General features: G+C 34.6%; 1 protein-coding gene across 5 annotated transcripts; it reads right to left on the bottom strand.

The window, feature by feature from the left end:
• Positions 1 to 410: 410 nt before the first annotated feature.
• Positions 411 to 12,486, bottom strand: LOC145123706 (alpha,alpha-trehalose-phosphate synthase [UDP-forming] 1-like). Of its 5 annotated transcripts, none has more exons than XM_079058918.1 (19): positions 5,834 to 6,195; positions 5,641 to 5,742; positions 4,891 to 5,268; positions 4,715 to 4,812; positions 4,212 to 4,600; positions 4,024 to 4,138; positions 3,846 to 3,947; positions 3,594 to 3,744; positions 3,410 to 3,498; positions 3,243 to 3,291; positions 3,000 to 3,100; positions 2,705 to 2,892; positions 2,489 to 2,606; positions 2,196 to 2,375; positions 1,732 to 1,854; positions 1,540 to 1,627; positions 1,298 to 1,428; positions 1,049 to 1,147; positions 411 to 954 (listed from the first exon to the last, which is right to left on the bottom strand). In XM_079058918.1, exons 3-19 carry the CDS (start codon positions 5,252 to 5,254, stop codon positions 526 to 528), a joined length of 2,814 nt encoding a protein of 937 aa, XP_078915044.1. In that variant the 5' UTR covers positions 5,255 to 5,268; positions 5,641 to 5,742; positions 5,834 to 6,195; the 3' UTR covers positions 411 to 525. The 5 variants fall into 5 exon arrangements, with proteins under 5 accessions (XP_078915044.1, XP_078915046.1, XP_078915048.1 ...); XM_079058920.1 differs by having other exon boundaries at positions 5,889 to 6,195; XM_079058922.1 differs by having other exon boundaries at positions 5,692 to 5,742; positions 5,889 to 6,195.
• Between the last annotated feature and the right edge of the window lie 2,564 nt (positions 12,487 to 15,050).

Below are 15,050 nucleotides of genomic sequence, written 5' to 3'. Positions count from 1 at the left end.
ACAGGTCCTTACCCGGCCTTAGCTTGCGGGGGAATATTAGTCAGATATTAATAACATAGTTATAGTTCAGGGTCTAGAATGTAATTGTGTTATCTATATATTCCTCTTGTACACGTTCTTTTAATTGATATATACAACATACAATTACCAATATTTAATTTTGATTCAATCAGAAACCATTATAGTATATCTCAAGAACATGCCATTATGTTAGAAAAATCAAAACAAAAAAGTGACCTTCTTGGCAAGTATAATGTATTAATGTACCTAAAATGATTAAATGTATGTGTGCGCTTGAGACTTTCAGATTTGTAAACATCTAGCCTCCATCGATTCTTTGAATTTGTTTAATTGTTATTATCCCGCTTCCATAGATTACTTGAAGTCATTTTTAATTGCAATTTGATGAGTAGTTAACGTAATTAGTAATTACATGCAAGCTTGATGGTGATTGCCACATAATATGCCACATAAGCAACATAAATTTTAAAAGTTAAAATCTTGCTATATAGTTCACATACATTTTCACGATGCTCTAGCAAGATCTCTCAAAAAAGAAACCACATCATCCGATGTATCGAGCCTATAGCGAGCATTTGTACGTTTACGCCCAACCGCACACGAGAAATAGTTATCCCCTTTCAGATCAAGTACGTTCCACGTTATTTTATCCGGGGATTGTGACGAGCGTCTCCCACCATTCCCAACACTGTTACTGTTACTGCTACCACTACTGTTAATACCATTACTGGTACTGCTACTGTTATTGTTACTGTTATTGTTTCGCTTGTTTTCTGTATTTCGTTGAGTTTGCTTATGAGATGATTTCGAACCACCACTTCTCCCGGACTTCCTATCTCCACACGACTTTGTCGCATCACTTAGCTTCGGTCTCGTGATGCCGATGTTGTCTGATGGAAGCTCCGGCTCGAAAAACGTGTAAATATCTTCATCCTATAAACATTATGAGTTTAATTAAGAAATATTTCAAGAAAAATACATTTATTTGTTAAAACATAATTATATAGGGGAGTATATATACGTATACCTTCCCTAGGGAATGGCCTACACATAGGACATAATCGATAGGCGCCGAAATTGATTTGCTGTGAACGATCTCTCCTAATATTCGAACAATTGTAACACCCTATAAAGATTGATTCAAAAAATATTAAATTAGAATATCTGGTAAGCTTATTTACTCGAATATTTTTTAAACATCATTTATCGAGACAGAGACAGAGACAGAGACAGAGACAGAGACAGAGACAGAGACAGAGACAGAGACAGAGTGCACCTTTGTAACACCGACGGCTCGAACCTCAACAGATCGGCTACCTTGGACCACATCCACCGACGCGTTGGATATAGGGCCTGTCCAAAGATGCTGTAACATGTCTCTAGCTTGCAGCCTCCCAAATTCCACATCTGTGTTCACAAACAATTTAAAAAGGGTAAATCACGTTGTTATTTCCTTTAAAAAAATGATACTTAATTACTTATAGTTTCATTACAAATGTGAACATAAGAAGCATATACCTGAATACTTGTAGTTCCATACAAGTGATGTCTCACGAAGCTCGAAATGAGATCGAGGTGTTCTTTCAGTAAAATACTCAAAAACATGCTGTCAAGAGTTTATAAAGTTAAAAAAAAAAAAAGTCAAAAAGGTGAAAAATGGACAAAAATAAACCTTAAAAACTGCAAATACGAAGTGGTAATTAACAACACCTTTACACTATCAACCCATTCCATATTTGAATGTTCAGGCATCGTTGTCATCCAGTCACCTCTAGTGGACCTCAAAAACATTCCATTTTCAGCCGCCAACCACATGTCATAATCACCAAAGTTCTACAAACATCAAAAAAAAAAAAAAAACAAGAAGTCAGCTGGGGGTTGTTTCTTATTTATTCCCATGAAGGCGTATATGAGTAAAGCAGCTTAAGTGTAAATGATGTTTTTCTGGATAAAGTTGCTGTATACATAAGGTCTTTTATCTTTCTAGATTGAATAAATAGTCCGAACGAGACTAAATGACCATTTTACCCCTACATTACAAAAAAACAAATTTCACAATGTTCATCAATGTTAGCAATATTTTTAGAGGAGTTGGGAGGGAAAAAAACGAAAATAGGTTTCTTAAATAGTCTGAATGAGACTAAATGACCATTTTACCCTTTTAGAGAATGTACCTCATCAAGTACACCTCTGTCACTTCCACTGAGTACAACCACTGTGGTTTTTGGATCACTACAAAGCCTAGTGAGAGGTTCTTTCAAATCCTGGTGTAATTTAAGATCCATTTCTCTTATCTGATCACCTCCACGTCTATCAGGACTATCAACAGGTTCAGTTAATGTCGCATTAAATCCCTGTAATTTTATATATATATATATATATATATATATATATATATATATATATATATAAATCAATATCAGAATGCAAATTTTATAAACTGAAATGTGATTTTTCTTTTACTTGCCAGTATAAGAAGTCGGTTGCTTGACTGCAAATATCGGTCAATTGCCTCTTCAACAGGAAGCAAAGGTGGAACTTGTCTAATTCTTTGTTGTGCTTCAAGCACAGTATCATTTAGTTCACTACATAAATTTCAAAAACAAATAAATCTTTACATCTTTCAATGGAAAATTTCAATAAAACAAACATTGTAAGGGCATTTTGGTCATTTTGTACGTACCTGACAAAAGTTTCTGCCCATTCCTGAGCAGTGTGAGTTGTGACATGTGAGAAATTATGTAAATGACGTTTTTCTCTTTCTTCAGCTGACATATTTAAAGCTTGGCCTATGGAAGCTGCAACTTCAGTTATGTTCCATGGGTTAACAAGAATAGCCCCTGCACCTAGGGACTGAGCTGCACCAGCAAACTAGAGAAATACAAGTTTATAATTTATAAAAAATCTTGAATTGGATTTTTTTTTTTTTTATAAGATTAAGAATAAGGGTAATGAACTAATGATAAATTGATGATTACTTCACTTAAAATGAGAACTCCTCTTTTCTCATCTTGGCATGCGACAAATTCATAACTAACAAGATTCATTCCATCTCTCAAAGATGTCACAAGTGCTATATCTAGTAAAATCACAAGAGTATAACAATATATTGTCAGTAAAAAAATGCAATATTTCCGTTTTTGGAAATTTTTTATTATCTATTTTAGTCATTTGGTATTATTATATATAAGATGATGGAATTTAAAGCTTGATAAACATACCAGTGACAGCATACAAAGCACATAAAGCTTGAAAATCAAGAGAACGATCCTGCAAATATTGGTAGTGAAATGAAAGTACATTGTTATTATAGGTAAAGAATAAATTACATTGCTATTATGAGAAAAGAAATATTAATATAAAAAAAGTACATTTCTATTTTATTTACCAGATGGTGAATTGGAACGGTTGTTAATGTGCCAAATCTACCGTTTATCCGTCCCACAATTTCATGAACTTGACTTGTGAGTTTTTGATCTGTAAAACCACATAATCGAAAATCAATGAAAATCAATGAAAGTAGGATGCTATAAAAAACAAAAAAAATCAATGAAAGTATTTTGCTATTATACATTCAGGAACATCGGTTCTTGTTGGTACTGCAATCTGTAACAAAACCACTTTATCATGCCAATATTGATTTTCCTCTAGAAACTTCTCGAACGCGAGTATCTTTTGTGGAATCCCTTTGATCATATCTAACCTATCAACACCTAACATCACCTGTAAAAAGTAAAAAAGAAAAGAAAATAATCAAGAATCTTAGGAAAAATAATTAAAACGAAAAAAAAAAAAAAAAAAAAAAGTTAAAAAAGTAAAATTACCTTTCTCCCAGAAAATCTCTCCTTCAATTCCTTAATGTGCTCCTGGACTTGAGGAGCCTCAAGAGCATGTATGAAGCGATCTGAATCTATACCAATTGGGAACTGTATTTCCATAAATTAAAAATATTAAAAAAAAAATCAATTTACAATGTTTACAAAAATAAAAATAAAAACTTACTGCTGCAACACGTGTAAGCCTCCCTTGATCCTCTACTCCTTCAGGTGTTCCCTCGAGTCCCAAGATACGAGTACACGCACTCACAAAATGTCTTGCATAATCATACGTATGAAAACTGCAAGAAATAGCAACATACTTTACTCTTTTTTACCAATAAACTTTAAATAATAAGAAAATTACAAACTTACCCCACCAAATCAGCAGCAAGAACAGCACGTAAGAGCTCGGATCTAGAAGGTAAAGTCCGATGAATTTCAGAAGAGGGGAAGGGGGTATGAAGAAACCAACCAACTTTCATGTTTTTGTTGTGATCTTTGAGACATTTTGGAAGAAACATAAGATGGTAATCATGGCACCAAACTACATCACCTTCTTCATAATGCTCGTTTACCACGTCAGCAAACATTTGATTTGCTTTTTTGTAGGCAGCAAATTGGGATTGGAAGCTTCTAGTTGTAGCCAAACGGTCTTCTTGTGGAAGTCCGAGGTAATGGAAAAGTGGCCATAATATGTTGTTGCAATACCCGTTGTAATATTGATGTACGATTTCTTCATCTAGAAACACCGGTATACACCTCTGCATCAAATATATTTAACATTACATTTTATGTTATTTTTAATTGAAAAAATAAAAATAAAGTATAAATGGTTTTGTACTTTTGTAGTTTATACTTTATACTTTATACAGTACCTTTTCTGCCAATGCTTTAGTTAGTGCCCTCTGCCCAGGCTCATCTGGGACATTAACACCTGCCCATCCAATCCATTTTGCCTCCACCTCCTTCACACCTTCAATAATTTAAAAAAAAAAAATAAAAAATTATAAAAATAACCAAATTTTACATTAAATATTTACTAGTAACTTACCCAAAAGGGCACTAACAAGGCCACCACCACTAACTTCAAGAGACCAACTTTCTTCACCTCTACGAACAGCAGAAACTGGTAGTCGATTAGCAACGACTAACAGTCGTTGTGTAAAAAGTCCACTATCTGGTTTTTCCCATCTGTCACGTGCAGCGGAGGCTCCTTCAAGATATTGTTCCACAAAGTCATCACCTTCCCTTAATCGCTGTTCATGATCCAAACCTTCATTGCCATTGCTATTGCCGTTTCCATTAGCGTCATTAGAATTTGAAGCTTTGCTGGTTTTTCGTAGCCTTTGTCTCAACAGCCGATCTATTCGACTCGATGGGACTGGTGAATTGGCATTGTAATTATTCCCAGGCATAACCCCAATTTGTTCTAGATCATCATAAAACCAAAAATTGAACAACGTCAGAATCAAACACCGACTCAATCGATAAAATTGAAAGTTTTTGCAGTAAATTAGCGGTTATGTCGTGGATTTGAGAGAGAGAAAGAGGGGAAAAAACAGAAGAATTTGGGTTGCAGATGAGAGAAAAGAGAGGGGAGATGAATAGTAATGAACAGTGTTGTAAGCTTTATAGAGTGTGTGAGTGTCTATGACTCACAGCCATGCAAGAGGTGAGGTGAATCAGCAAAATTTGTTGGGATGATGAGTTTTCATTGATTCAATTAAATAATCATAGACTTTTTTCATACTGATATTAAATGATTTCATTCATTGCTTAGGTCAGTAGAAGAACACGTAACCGAAACGAAGTCTTTCTGAAGTGGAGCCGAGGGTATTTATGATCCTCTTACTCGATTTCTTTTAGTTTTATTCTTCATCTTCAACAAATTATCTTCAATCACCTTTCAATAAAAACATAACTGTAAATGAAACATAAGATCGATATTGATAACAATAACCAAAACCTGCAACTGGATAAACAGATACGTGTACCCATTGCTTTGAATGTTGTACATGTGGCACAAACAGCAGCGTGAAAGAAATCTACCCCAAAATAGACGGTTTGAATCAAGAAAAATTTTCAAAATCACGCCCCTGAACGAATTAGATCGGTAGATTGATTGGATGGACACCGTTGAGGAAGTGGGCCGAGATGGAAAACAAAATGAAACCAACAAGCGGTGTTGATTGTTGAAGATGAGAAGATCCAAGGAGGAAGCAGCAGCAGCAGAAGAGAAAATACGAAACCAACCACGACGATGAAGATGAAGCTCATCACTACGTTTATCTAATTAAGTTTTGGATATCTTCCTCTATCGAGATGTTAATTGGTTTTAACTTCGTGTGTTTTATAAGATCTGTAAACTTAGATCGTGATAGTAAATGTTTGTAAACTTAGATGGTAGCGGTAGCCGTAAGCTTTTATTTGTACAATATTAATAAAATTATTTATTATTTATTTTTTATTTGTTAATTTTTAAAAATGTAAAATTATATAAAACTAAAAGTTAAAAACTTTTAAAACTTTCAAAATTAATTAAATGATTTTTTCTAACATTTTCTTAAAAGCTCTCAAAAGCTTATGTGGCACAATGACTAATTTGTAAATTATATTAAAAGGATTAACTATAAATCAAATACATTAAAAGATTTGAATTCAGACTCCACATTTTAGACAATCATAGGTTTAAATGTCCAGCATTAAAGAGTAAGTACTTGCAATATAAGATGTCAACCTTATAACTAAATATCCATCCGTTCGTCTAGATATGAGCGACAATTTTAGAACTAAAACTACAAATCTAGCTTATCTAATTTGAGATAATAAATAATTTAAGATAATAAATGAAACATCAAAATTATTTGATTTAGTCTAAATAGTTAATTAAAATAATACAGAGCCAATGGAAAACATAAAATCTAAATATCAAATATGTTAGTATTTTTAAATATAAATCAGCTAAATTTTTTTTCTTAAAGTAAATAAAGTATCAATAAAAAGATAAAAGCAAATTATCATTTTATTGATATTCTTTAATTTTTTATAAAATATATAAATATGCTTATGATCATGTTCATGATTTTACGATCCTATAACAATCTTAGGCTAGAGGGAGTGGTAACACTCCTAACACTTTGTCATGTCATTTTTTTTAATGTCACCTTATTTTTTTGTCTTAACATCCCATTCTTGGCATTTCAAAGGGAGTGATAACACTCCTAACACTCCAATATTTTTTTTTCATATTTAATTAAGTTATATTATTTTAATATCCAAAATATTACATCGGTTCATAGAGAGAGCAAGAAACGAAAGCAAATCACACTTGTATAATGAAAACCGAAACATTTAATTTTATATAGAATTTGAATTAAATTTTGATTATCTATTAAATGTATTTAAACGTCTAATAAAGACAATAGAAAAACATGGATACATTCAAACCCATTTTATTATTAATTTATAGACATAAATATTAAATAATAATATATGTTAGTAGACTTTATTGATTAAACCTTCAAATTTTAAACTTCAAACGATACCTTCATAAAAAATATAAATTTTTTTGGTCCACTTTATTCATTTAAAAGAAGAACGTGACCCCACGCGCCACACAACAAAACAAAGTGCTCTCTCTCTCTCTCTTTGTCCTTTCTACTCATCTGCTACAATAAATTCAATCAATCGCGCCTCCGTTAAACGCCGGTGGAGTTTTTCGCGCCTCCGTTAAACGTCGGTGGAGTTTTTGGCAGTAATCGAAGAAGAAGAAGGAGGGCATCAACAGTGATTTTCAGGGGGGGTGTTTGGTTGCCTTGTTTGACAGGAAGGGAAAAGTAGAAAATGAGAGGTTGCACCAATCAGATTACAGCTCCATTCCCTCTTTCCTCTCGCTATGTATGTAGCGATTCCTCCTTGGCGACTCCCCTAGCGAATGCTAAGGGGTGGTGTTTTGTGTCCATAGCGAGGCTAACAAGCGGTGGTAGCGAGGGCCACTCCGTTTAGTCTAACAATAATCCTACTTTCTAAAAACAATCTCGATTTTAACATGATCGATTTAGGGATAAGATTGGCTTATGATTGTAAGACTAAACGGAGTGGCCCTCGCTACCACCGCTCGTTAGCCTCGCTATGGACACAAAACACCAACCCTTAGCATTCGCTAGGGGAGTCGCCAAGGAGGAATCGCTACATACATAACGAGAGGAGAGAGGGGATGGAGCTGTAATCTGATTGGTGCAGCCTCTCATTTTCTACTTTTCCCTTCCTGTAAAACAAGGCAACCAAACAGCCCCCCCCCCCCTCCCCCCCTGAAAATCACTCCTGATGCCCTTCTTCTTCTTCTTCTTCGATTACTGCCAAAAACTCCACCGACGTTTAACGGAGGCGCGAAAAACTCCACCGACGTTTAACGGAGGCGCAATTGATTGAATTTATTGTAGCAGATGAGTAGAAAGGACAAAGAGAGAGAGAGAGAGAGAGAGAGAGAGAGAGAGAGAGAGCACTTTGTTTTGTTGTGTGGCGCGTGAGGTCACGTTCTTCTTTTGAATGAATAAAGTGGACCCAAAAAATTTATATTCTTTATGAAGGTATCCTTTGAAGTTTAAAATTTGAAGGTTTAATCAATAAAGTCTACTAACATATAATATTATTTAATATTTATGTCTATAAATTAATAATAAAATGGGTTTGAATGTATCCATGTTTTTCTATTGTCTTTATTAGACGTTTAAATACATTTAATAGATAATCAAAATTTAATTCAAATCCTATATAAAATTAAATGTTCCTGTTTTCATTATACAAGTGTGATTTGCTTTCGTTTCTTGCTCTCTCTACGAACCGATGTAATATTTTGGATATTAAAATAATATAACTTAATTAAATATGAAAAAAAAAATATTGGAGTGTTAGGAGTGTTACCACTCCCTTTGAAATGCCAAGAATGGGATGTTAAGACAAAAAAATGAGGTGGCATTCAAAAAAATGACATGACAAGGTATTAGGAGTGTTACCACTCCCTCTAACCTTATAGCACCTCTCATAATTTATTAAAAATAATCATTTTAATTGTTATTATAGGTTCTTGAGCTGGACATGTACTCCGCATAGCTCTTCTAATCACCTTATTAACTTGATAAGAACCTCGAGCTCCGTTCCATCCTTCACAAAGAATTGATAGTGAGACTCATTAGGATGTGGGGAGTGGTCACAGCCGGACCATTAGCCAACTTAGCGTCACGTAGGTATTTTACCATTCCACAACCAACCCACTAGGTTGTGGAATGATGTTCACCGGTGGGTTGGTAGTGAAGATGCAAAAAGGAGGAGAGAGAAAGAGAGAAAATGTAAGCGAAAAATGAAAGACCCAATCAAAATGTGCGTCTTCCTCCGTCTTCACAACCACTACAAGTCACTCCATAGCCAAACCACTGGTCCACAGGGCGGTGTTTACCGGTGAGTTAGTGTGCCACATGTGTGCCACATAGGAAACTCACGCGTGGGTTAATGCCCACTCCGAATAGCCTTAAGTGAACGATTACGGTGAGCCATATCTTTTTCAAGGGTAAACTATATGTAACAATATGAAAAACAATAACACTATGATGAATACATTGTGTTTATTATGTTATTATCCTTTTAATTTTTGAAAGTTTAAAATCTTTTTTTTCTTATGCAAAGGACCATCCAGTGGCGGATGCAACGCTTTAGGAGTAGGGACACATGCCCCCAATAGCTAAAAAAAATTTACATATAAATATAATTATTTTTAATTTTACTTTAGAACCTTTTATATTTTTTGAAAAAAATTCAAAAAGTGCCCCAAATAGAAAAAAATATATGTTGGAATTCCATTATCATCTTCTTTTCGGTTTATCTTAGTGTAGGCTAGGGATGAACAGTTTGCACCAAATGCTGATCCCGTACCGATACCGAACGAGCCGAACCAAATTTAAAAATATGGGACGGTACTCGGTACTCCAAATTCACAAAATTATGGATTCGACCGTCGGTACCGGTACTAGTACCGAAAACTTGTACCATTCCCGGTACCGATAACGTTAATTCGGTACGGTACTCAAGATTGACTTTCGATCAAATTCGGTATTCGGAATCAGGAACGGTACCGGTCGATACCGGTTCCGTCCCACACTCATCCTTAGTTTAGGCTTGATGGAGTGGACTCGCAGTGATGACATGGACTCGGCGCAAACCGCACCTTAACCTTGGCACACCAAGCTCAACAACGGTTCTCGGCAATGGCACAATGAGTCTCTCTTCTTCTTCCCCCATTCTTCTCCCCCACTCGACAACTCACACCCTCTCTTCTTCTTCCTCACTTCTTCCCCCATTTCTTCCTTGTTATGGTTGATATGGAGTTCGGCATCCTCTGCACGACTCCTTCAGTCTTATAAAAAACACAAATTGAGTTATGAAACTCAGGTTTTAAATCAACTAGGAAAATATGATTTTAAAGAAAAAAAGTCCATGAAATACCATACTCAGCAAAAAATGGTACCTCGAGAAAAATTTGCTAAAGTTTTTGTCAGAAAATATTATATCATGTTTTGATGAGTTTTTTTCTTTAAGTGATCATTTTGTGATAAATGTTCACAAAATATTATATGGGCTCTAAATCTTAGTGAATAACTCTACATTTTGTTTTTACTTGAGGCTAATCTTAAATTATAATTAAAAAAAGATAATGACCAAAATAATCTAGAACAATATAAATTATTAATACAAGAGAATAGAAGCATAAGTTTGATTATTACTATTATGAAGAAAAAAAAACTTGTAACAAGAAACATAAAAATTATAGCTTTCAAGTTTCGGAGGTCTTGTCTTGTGATTACGTTTCATATATATGAAAATAAATAAATAAATAAAAAGTATCCAAAAAACAGCGGTACATTCATCTTTATTTGATTTTTTTTTTATGAAGAGAAAATATCTATAAGTTATGATTAGAAAATATTGCGAGGATCAAAAAGACAAACAATGGTGGCAAGTTGGGGTAATTCGACAGGAACAAAATATGTGTCCTCGGGATTTTGCATTCCAAAACGACAACGCTTTGCCAAATAAGTCGTCTGCCACAAACAAACTGCAGAATACTACAATTCATTGCACGGAATTTTTCACATGCATATTCATAACTAAGTTACAACCGGTGGTTCCCACGGGTAAAAAATTTATAAAACATTTATATTATTAATAAGAGTTAAGTTTGTTTAAAATTTTTTGTATTGATTATTTAAAATTGGAGGACTAAATTGAGTATCTATTTAAAACGTATCACATTAAATTTAAATAGAGATCATATACAAGGTTCTAAATAACGTAAGACGTGACTTGGTGGCAATGTCAAGCCTCAAGCTTTTCCGAGCCTTGGCGAACCACGTCGTTTGTAAGGCGTGACTTAAGACGGCGATTTTGTATATAATTCATATTTTTATATGTATTTTCAACTATTATTTATTTTTATACACATATATAAGTCAAGACGGTATTTTGGTAAAGCTTTGCGGCACATACAAGCCTTAGAGCCATGACGAGCTTTTTAGAACCTTGATCATATACCATAAATACAATAAAAATCGGATATTAAATGCTTTTATTTTGACCTATTATAGACGGTAATCAAAGAGAGGCAAAAACGGTATTTAACATTGGATGAAATTAGTGTTTTTGAAAGGACACGTAGCAATTTACTTTTGTTTATTAGTCAGGGAGATTTCATGTCCATTACCATTAAAAAAATATAATTTTAATTGTATTATATATATGGGTAATCAAATATATTTAAAATTAATATTATTAATTAAAATATATTATTTTACTGTTTTGTGTACGTCATATTTTCTTTTTAATATTTTTTTGTGTGGAGATTTAAAAGCGATATGGAATTAGTGATTAATCGTGTGTATATTAAGCATATAGTTGCTTGCTTATATATATATATGATCTTAACCCTAATTTATCTATATATTAAAAAAAGGTCATATGTAAAATATCCAAAAGCATTAATATAAAAGAGACCTTTTTCCTTAATCATTCACTAATCAAACATCCTCCAAACAAACTTTCTGGTTAGTAGAAAGTTAGAAATATATATACACAGGTATATCTAAACGAACACTTAAAGTTGATGATCATATGATCAAGAACTCAAGAATTCTGCATCGTATTTGAATTTTCTTTTAACTTTTAAGATCCAGAATCCGAAGTATGAATTCAGAACGCATTTCAACAAAACTTAAACGACGCACAGACATACATACATAACACGCTGCATTTTCAGAAAGGTTTCATGATTTCTTCATCCATTTCTGGAAACTCCTAATAATTTGTCAACGGAATTATAGCACTTAATTACTGTTATTCACTGAATTTTTTTGAAGATGGTGAATTAAGAGTTGATCGGTTTATTTCAGCTGGAATTCGTAATGAATACATGAAAAATAAGCTGACCTTGATTTAGTGTGAATCCACGGCGTTAAGTGCAGCAGCACTTCGATTGACAACCGGAGCTCGAGAGACTGGAGGAGTGAGGGAGGGGGTTTAAGAGTTTTAGTGGTGGAGTGGAGGAGATTAAGTGTGTTCCGCGTCACACTGAGCCAAAGAGTAGAGGGAATCCCAAAAGTAAAAGAAAGAAGCTTTTGCCAAAAGCTGTTTTTGGTGCCTAACCATTTGGAGGCTCTGCTGATCAAATTATTTTGTAATTTTTGTAAATTTATAATTTTCCAAAGAATATTCTTTATCTTATTAAAAGACTACAAATAAGAATAAGATAATGCGGATTGGGTTAGTTACTAACATAATTATATGAATATACACAATAACAATAATATACTGACATCTTCTCAAGTCAAGAAATAGCACATACGGTAACCCTTAGTAAAAATGCCAGCCTCAATGACGATGATGGAATGTCTAAGTACTTAAATCTGCCCCAATGTGACTTTACCCCCAACAAAGTGTATTGTGAATCTCAATGAGCTTCCTACGCTATATTGGACCGCGTTGTTTTAGAGATAGATAACACTAACATTGTCGCAATAAATGATTGTAGTGGAAGTGGGCAACCTGTGAAGTTCACGAAGCAGATCACGAATCCAACAAGCCTCAGCAACGATGTTGACAACACTTTGGCACTCCTTCGGCACTAGAATGGGAAATAATGTCATGTCATTCGGAGGACCAAGAGAGTAAATTTTGACAAAGAAATACAAAGTAACCAGATATTGACCGATGAGTGATTGAATAACCCACCAAGTCAACATCAAAATAAGACCACGAAAGGATAATGCAAATAGTTGTAAGCCGAAAACGATGGTACCACGAACATATATTAGAATCCGTTTAAGAGTTGTAAAATTAAATGTGGCTCACGAGGATCATGCATGTAAAGACAAACTTGTTGATCAAAATAAGCAATATCCATTTGAGTAAATGTAAGATATTAAAGTGCAACCATGAGGTTGTTGTCATGTGGGTCGAAACCGTCAAGTTTGGTGCTGATATCGATAGGGGTGCAAGCAGGTTTTGCAGTTAAATATGTTGGCCCTTTCTAAAATTTCCAAGTCACCTCGATAACTTCCACCATTGGGGTATGTGTTATTGTTGCCCAAATTTTGATAAATAATTGGTTGCTTATTTGTTTAGTCGTGAGTATTGTAGGAGAATAACATGAATCAATAATTTAGGGAGACCGATTATTTACTTGATTCATTCTTTGTTCTTTGAGACCGAGCATCGAATAGGTTTTCAAGAATGACGAAAGTGGTGAGCAGTGGCGGGTGAGACTTACGAGGTAATAAAACTTGGAGGAAAGACCATTGATAATGTAAGTGCCAAGTTTATTTTCCAAGACAGTCACATCGATATTGTCAAACAAATCAACAATGATTCTGTAACGTCCCGATTTTCAACCCAAATTTTCCATTTTTATTTATTCAATATTCAATTACATCATAGTATAATGCAGAAACATGATTACGAATGCGCATGAGTACAATCAAACATTGCCCTTCTCACGAACCAATGAAGTGCCTGAAAAATATTTATAACAACTGGGTAAGCACTAGGCTTAGTGAGTTCCCCAAAATATCATATCCCACAATACATATACAATGCATACACATAATGGCCTTCAACATAAAGTTGGTCTGACCTTTGGCCTTCAGCACGAAGTTGGTCCGCCCCTTTTTGCCTACAACATATAGCTGGTCCGCACTTTGGCCTTTAGCATAATGCTAGTCCGCCCGAGTCTATTGGCCTTCAGCACGAGGTTGGTCCGCCCTCAACTCCCCACATAATATATCGACAGTATAACAGACAATAATCCAATACTACAGGCAATTAACAGAACTAGCCTAATGGCTTACTACAGTGCAACTATATCCTAACATACAAATGATATACATTGGAGCACATAATATAGTGAAAAAACTCACCTGGGCAATTTCTCAGACGATTGATAGATATTCCTCCAACGTACCGGGTAACGCATCTAACATAGATTAACCTAGAATACTATAGCTTATCAGTTCCTACGACAATCTGATGGTGAAAGTTAGATCCATCACTAATCGCAATAAATATCGAGAGTTCTATTAAATAAGGATCAGCCAGGCCGGACAGTCGGGAGGCAGGATCATTTCGGTGCATAGCCTTTCTGAAATCCAACAACCAAGTCAACGTGACCATTCTAGACACCTTTCATGTAAGTAGATCAATCAGCATTATAACTGGAATTACTGATAAATCTTATTTAAATTGTAATATCACAAAAATCAAGGTAAATTTTCCATTTTTAAAATCCAACTAAAAACCATTATTGTTTACAAAACATAGTTCCCAAAAGTAATAATCACGAATCAGAGTATCCCAAAATCAAATATCATAAAATCAAAAGAATGTGCACGATCACGCCTTTGCTTTCTCCCGATCATCTGAAGTACCTGAAACATAAAACTTAAACTATAAGCCAAAGCTTAGTGAGTTTCCCCCAAATATCACACAACAGAACATATATAAATAATATATATTGGGTCCACAACCTCCCGGTTAAATTGCCCCTAGCCCACAACCTTCCGGTTGGATAGCCCCGGCCCACAACCTCACGGTTGGATTGCCCCCTTCTGGCCCACAACCTCACGGTTGGATTTCCACCGACCCACAACCTTTTGGTTGGATTTCCGAGGT

Source organism: Lactuca virosa, chromosome 7, assembly GCF_052849685.1.
Source record: "Lactuca virosa cultivar CGN04683 chromosome 7, Lactuca_virosa_CGN04683_v6, whole genome shotgun sequence".
Classification (NCBI taxonomy): domain Eukaryota; kingdom Viridiplantae; phylum Streptophyta; class Magnoliopsida; order Asterales; family Asteraceae; genus Lactuca; species Lactuca virosa.
This window is presented reverse-complemented; position numbering and strand designations above follow the sequence as displayed.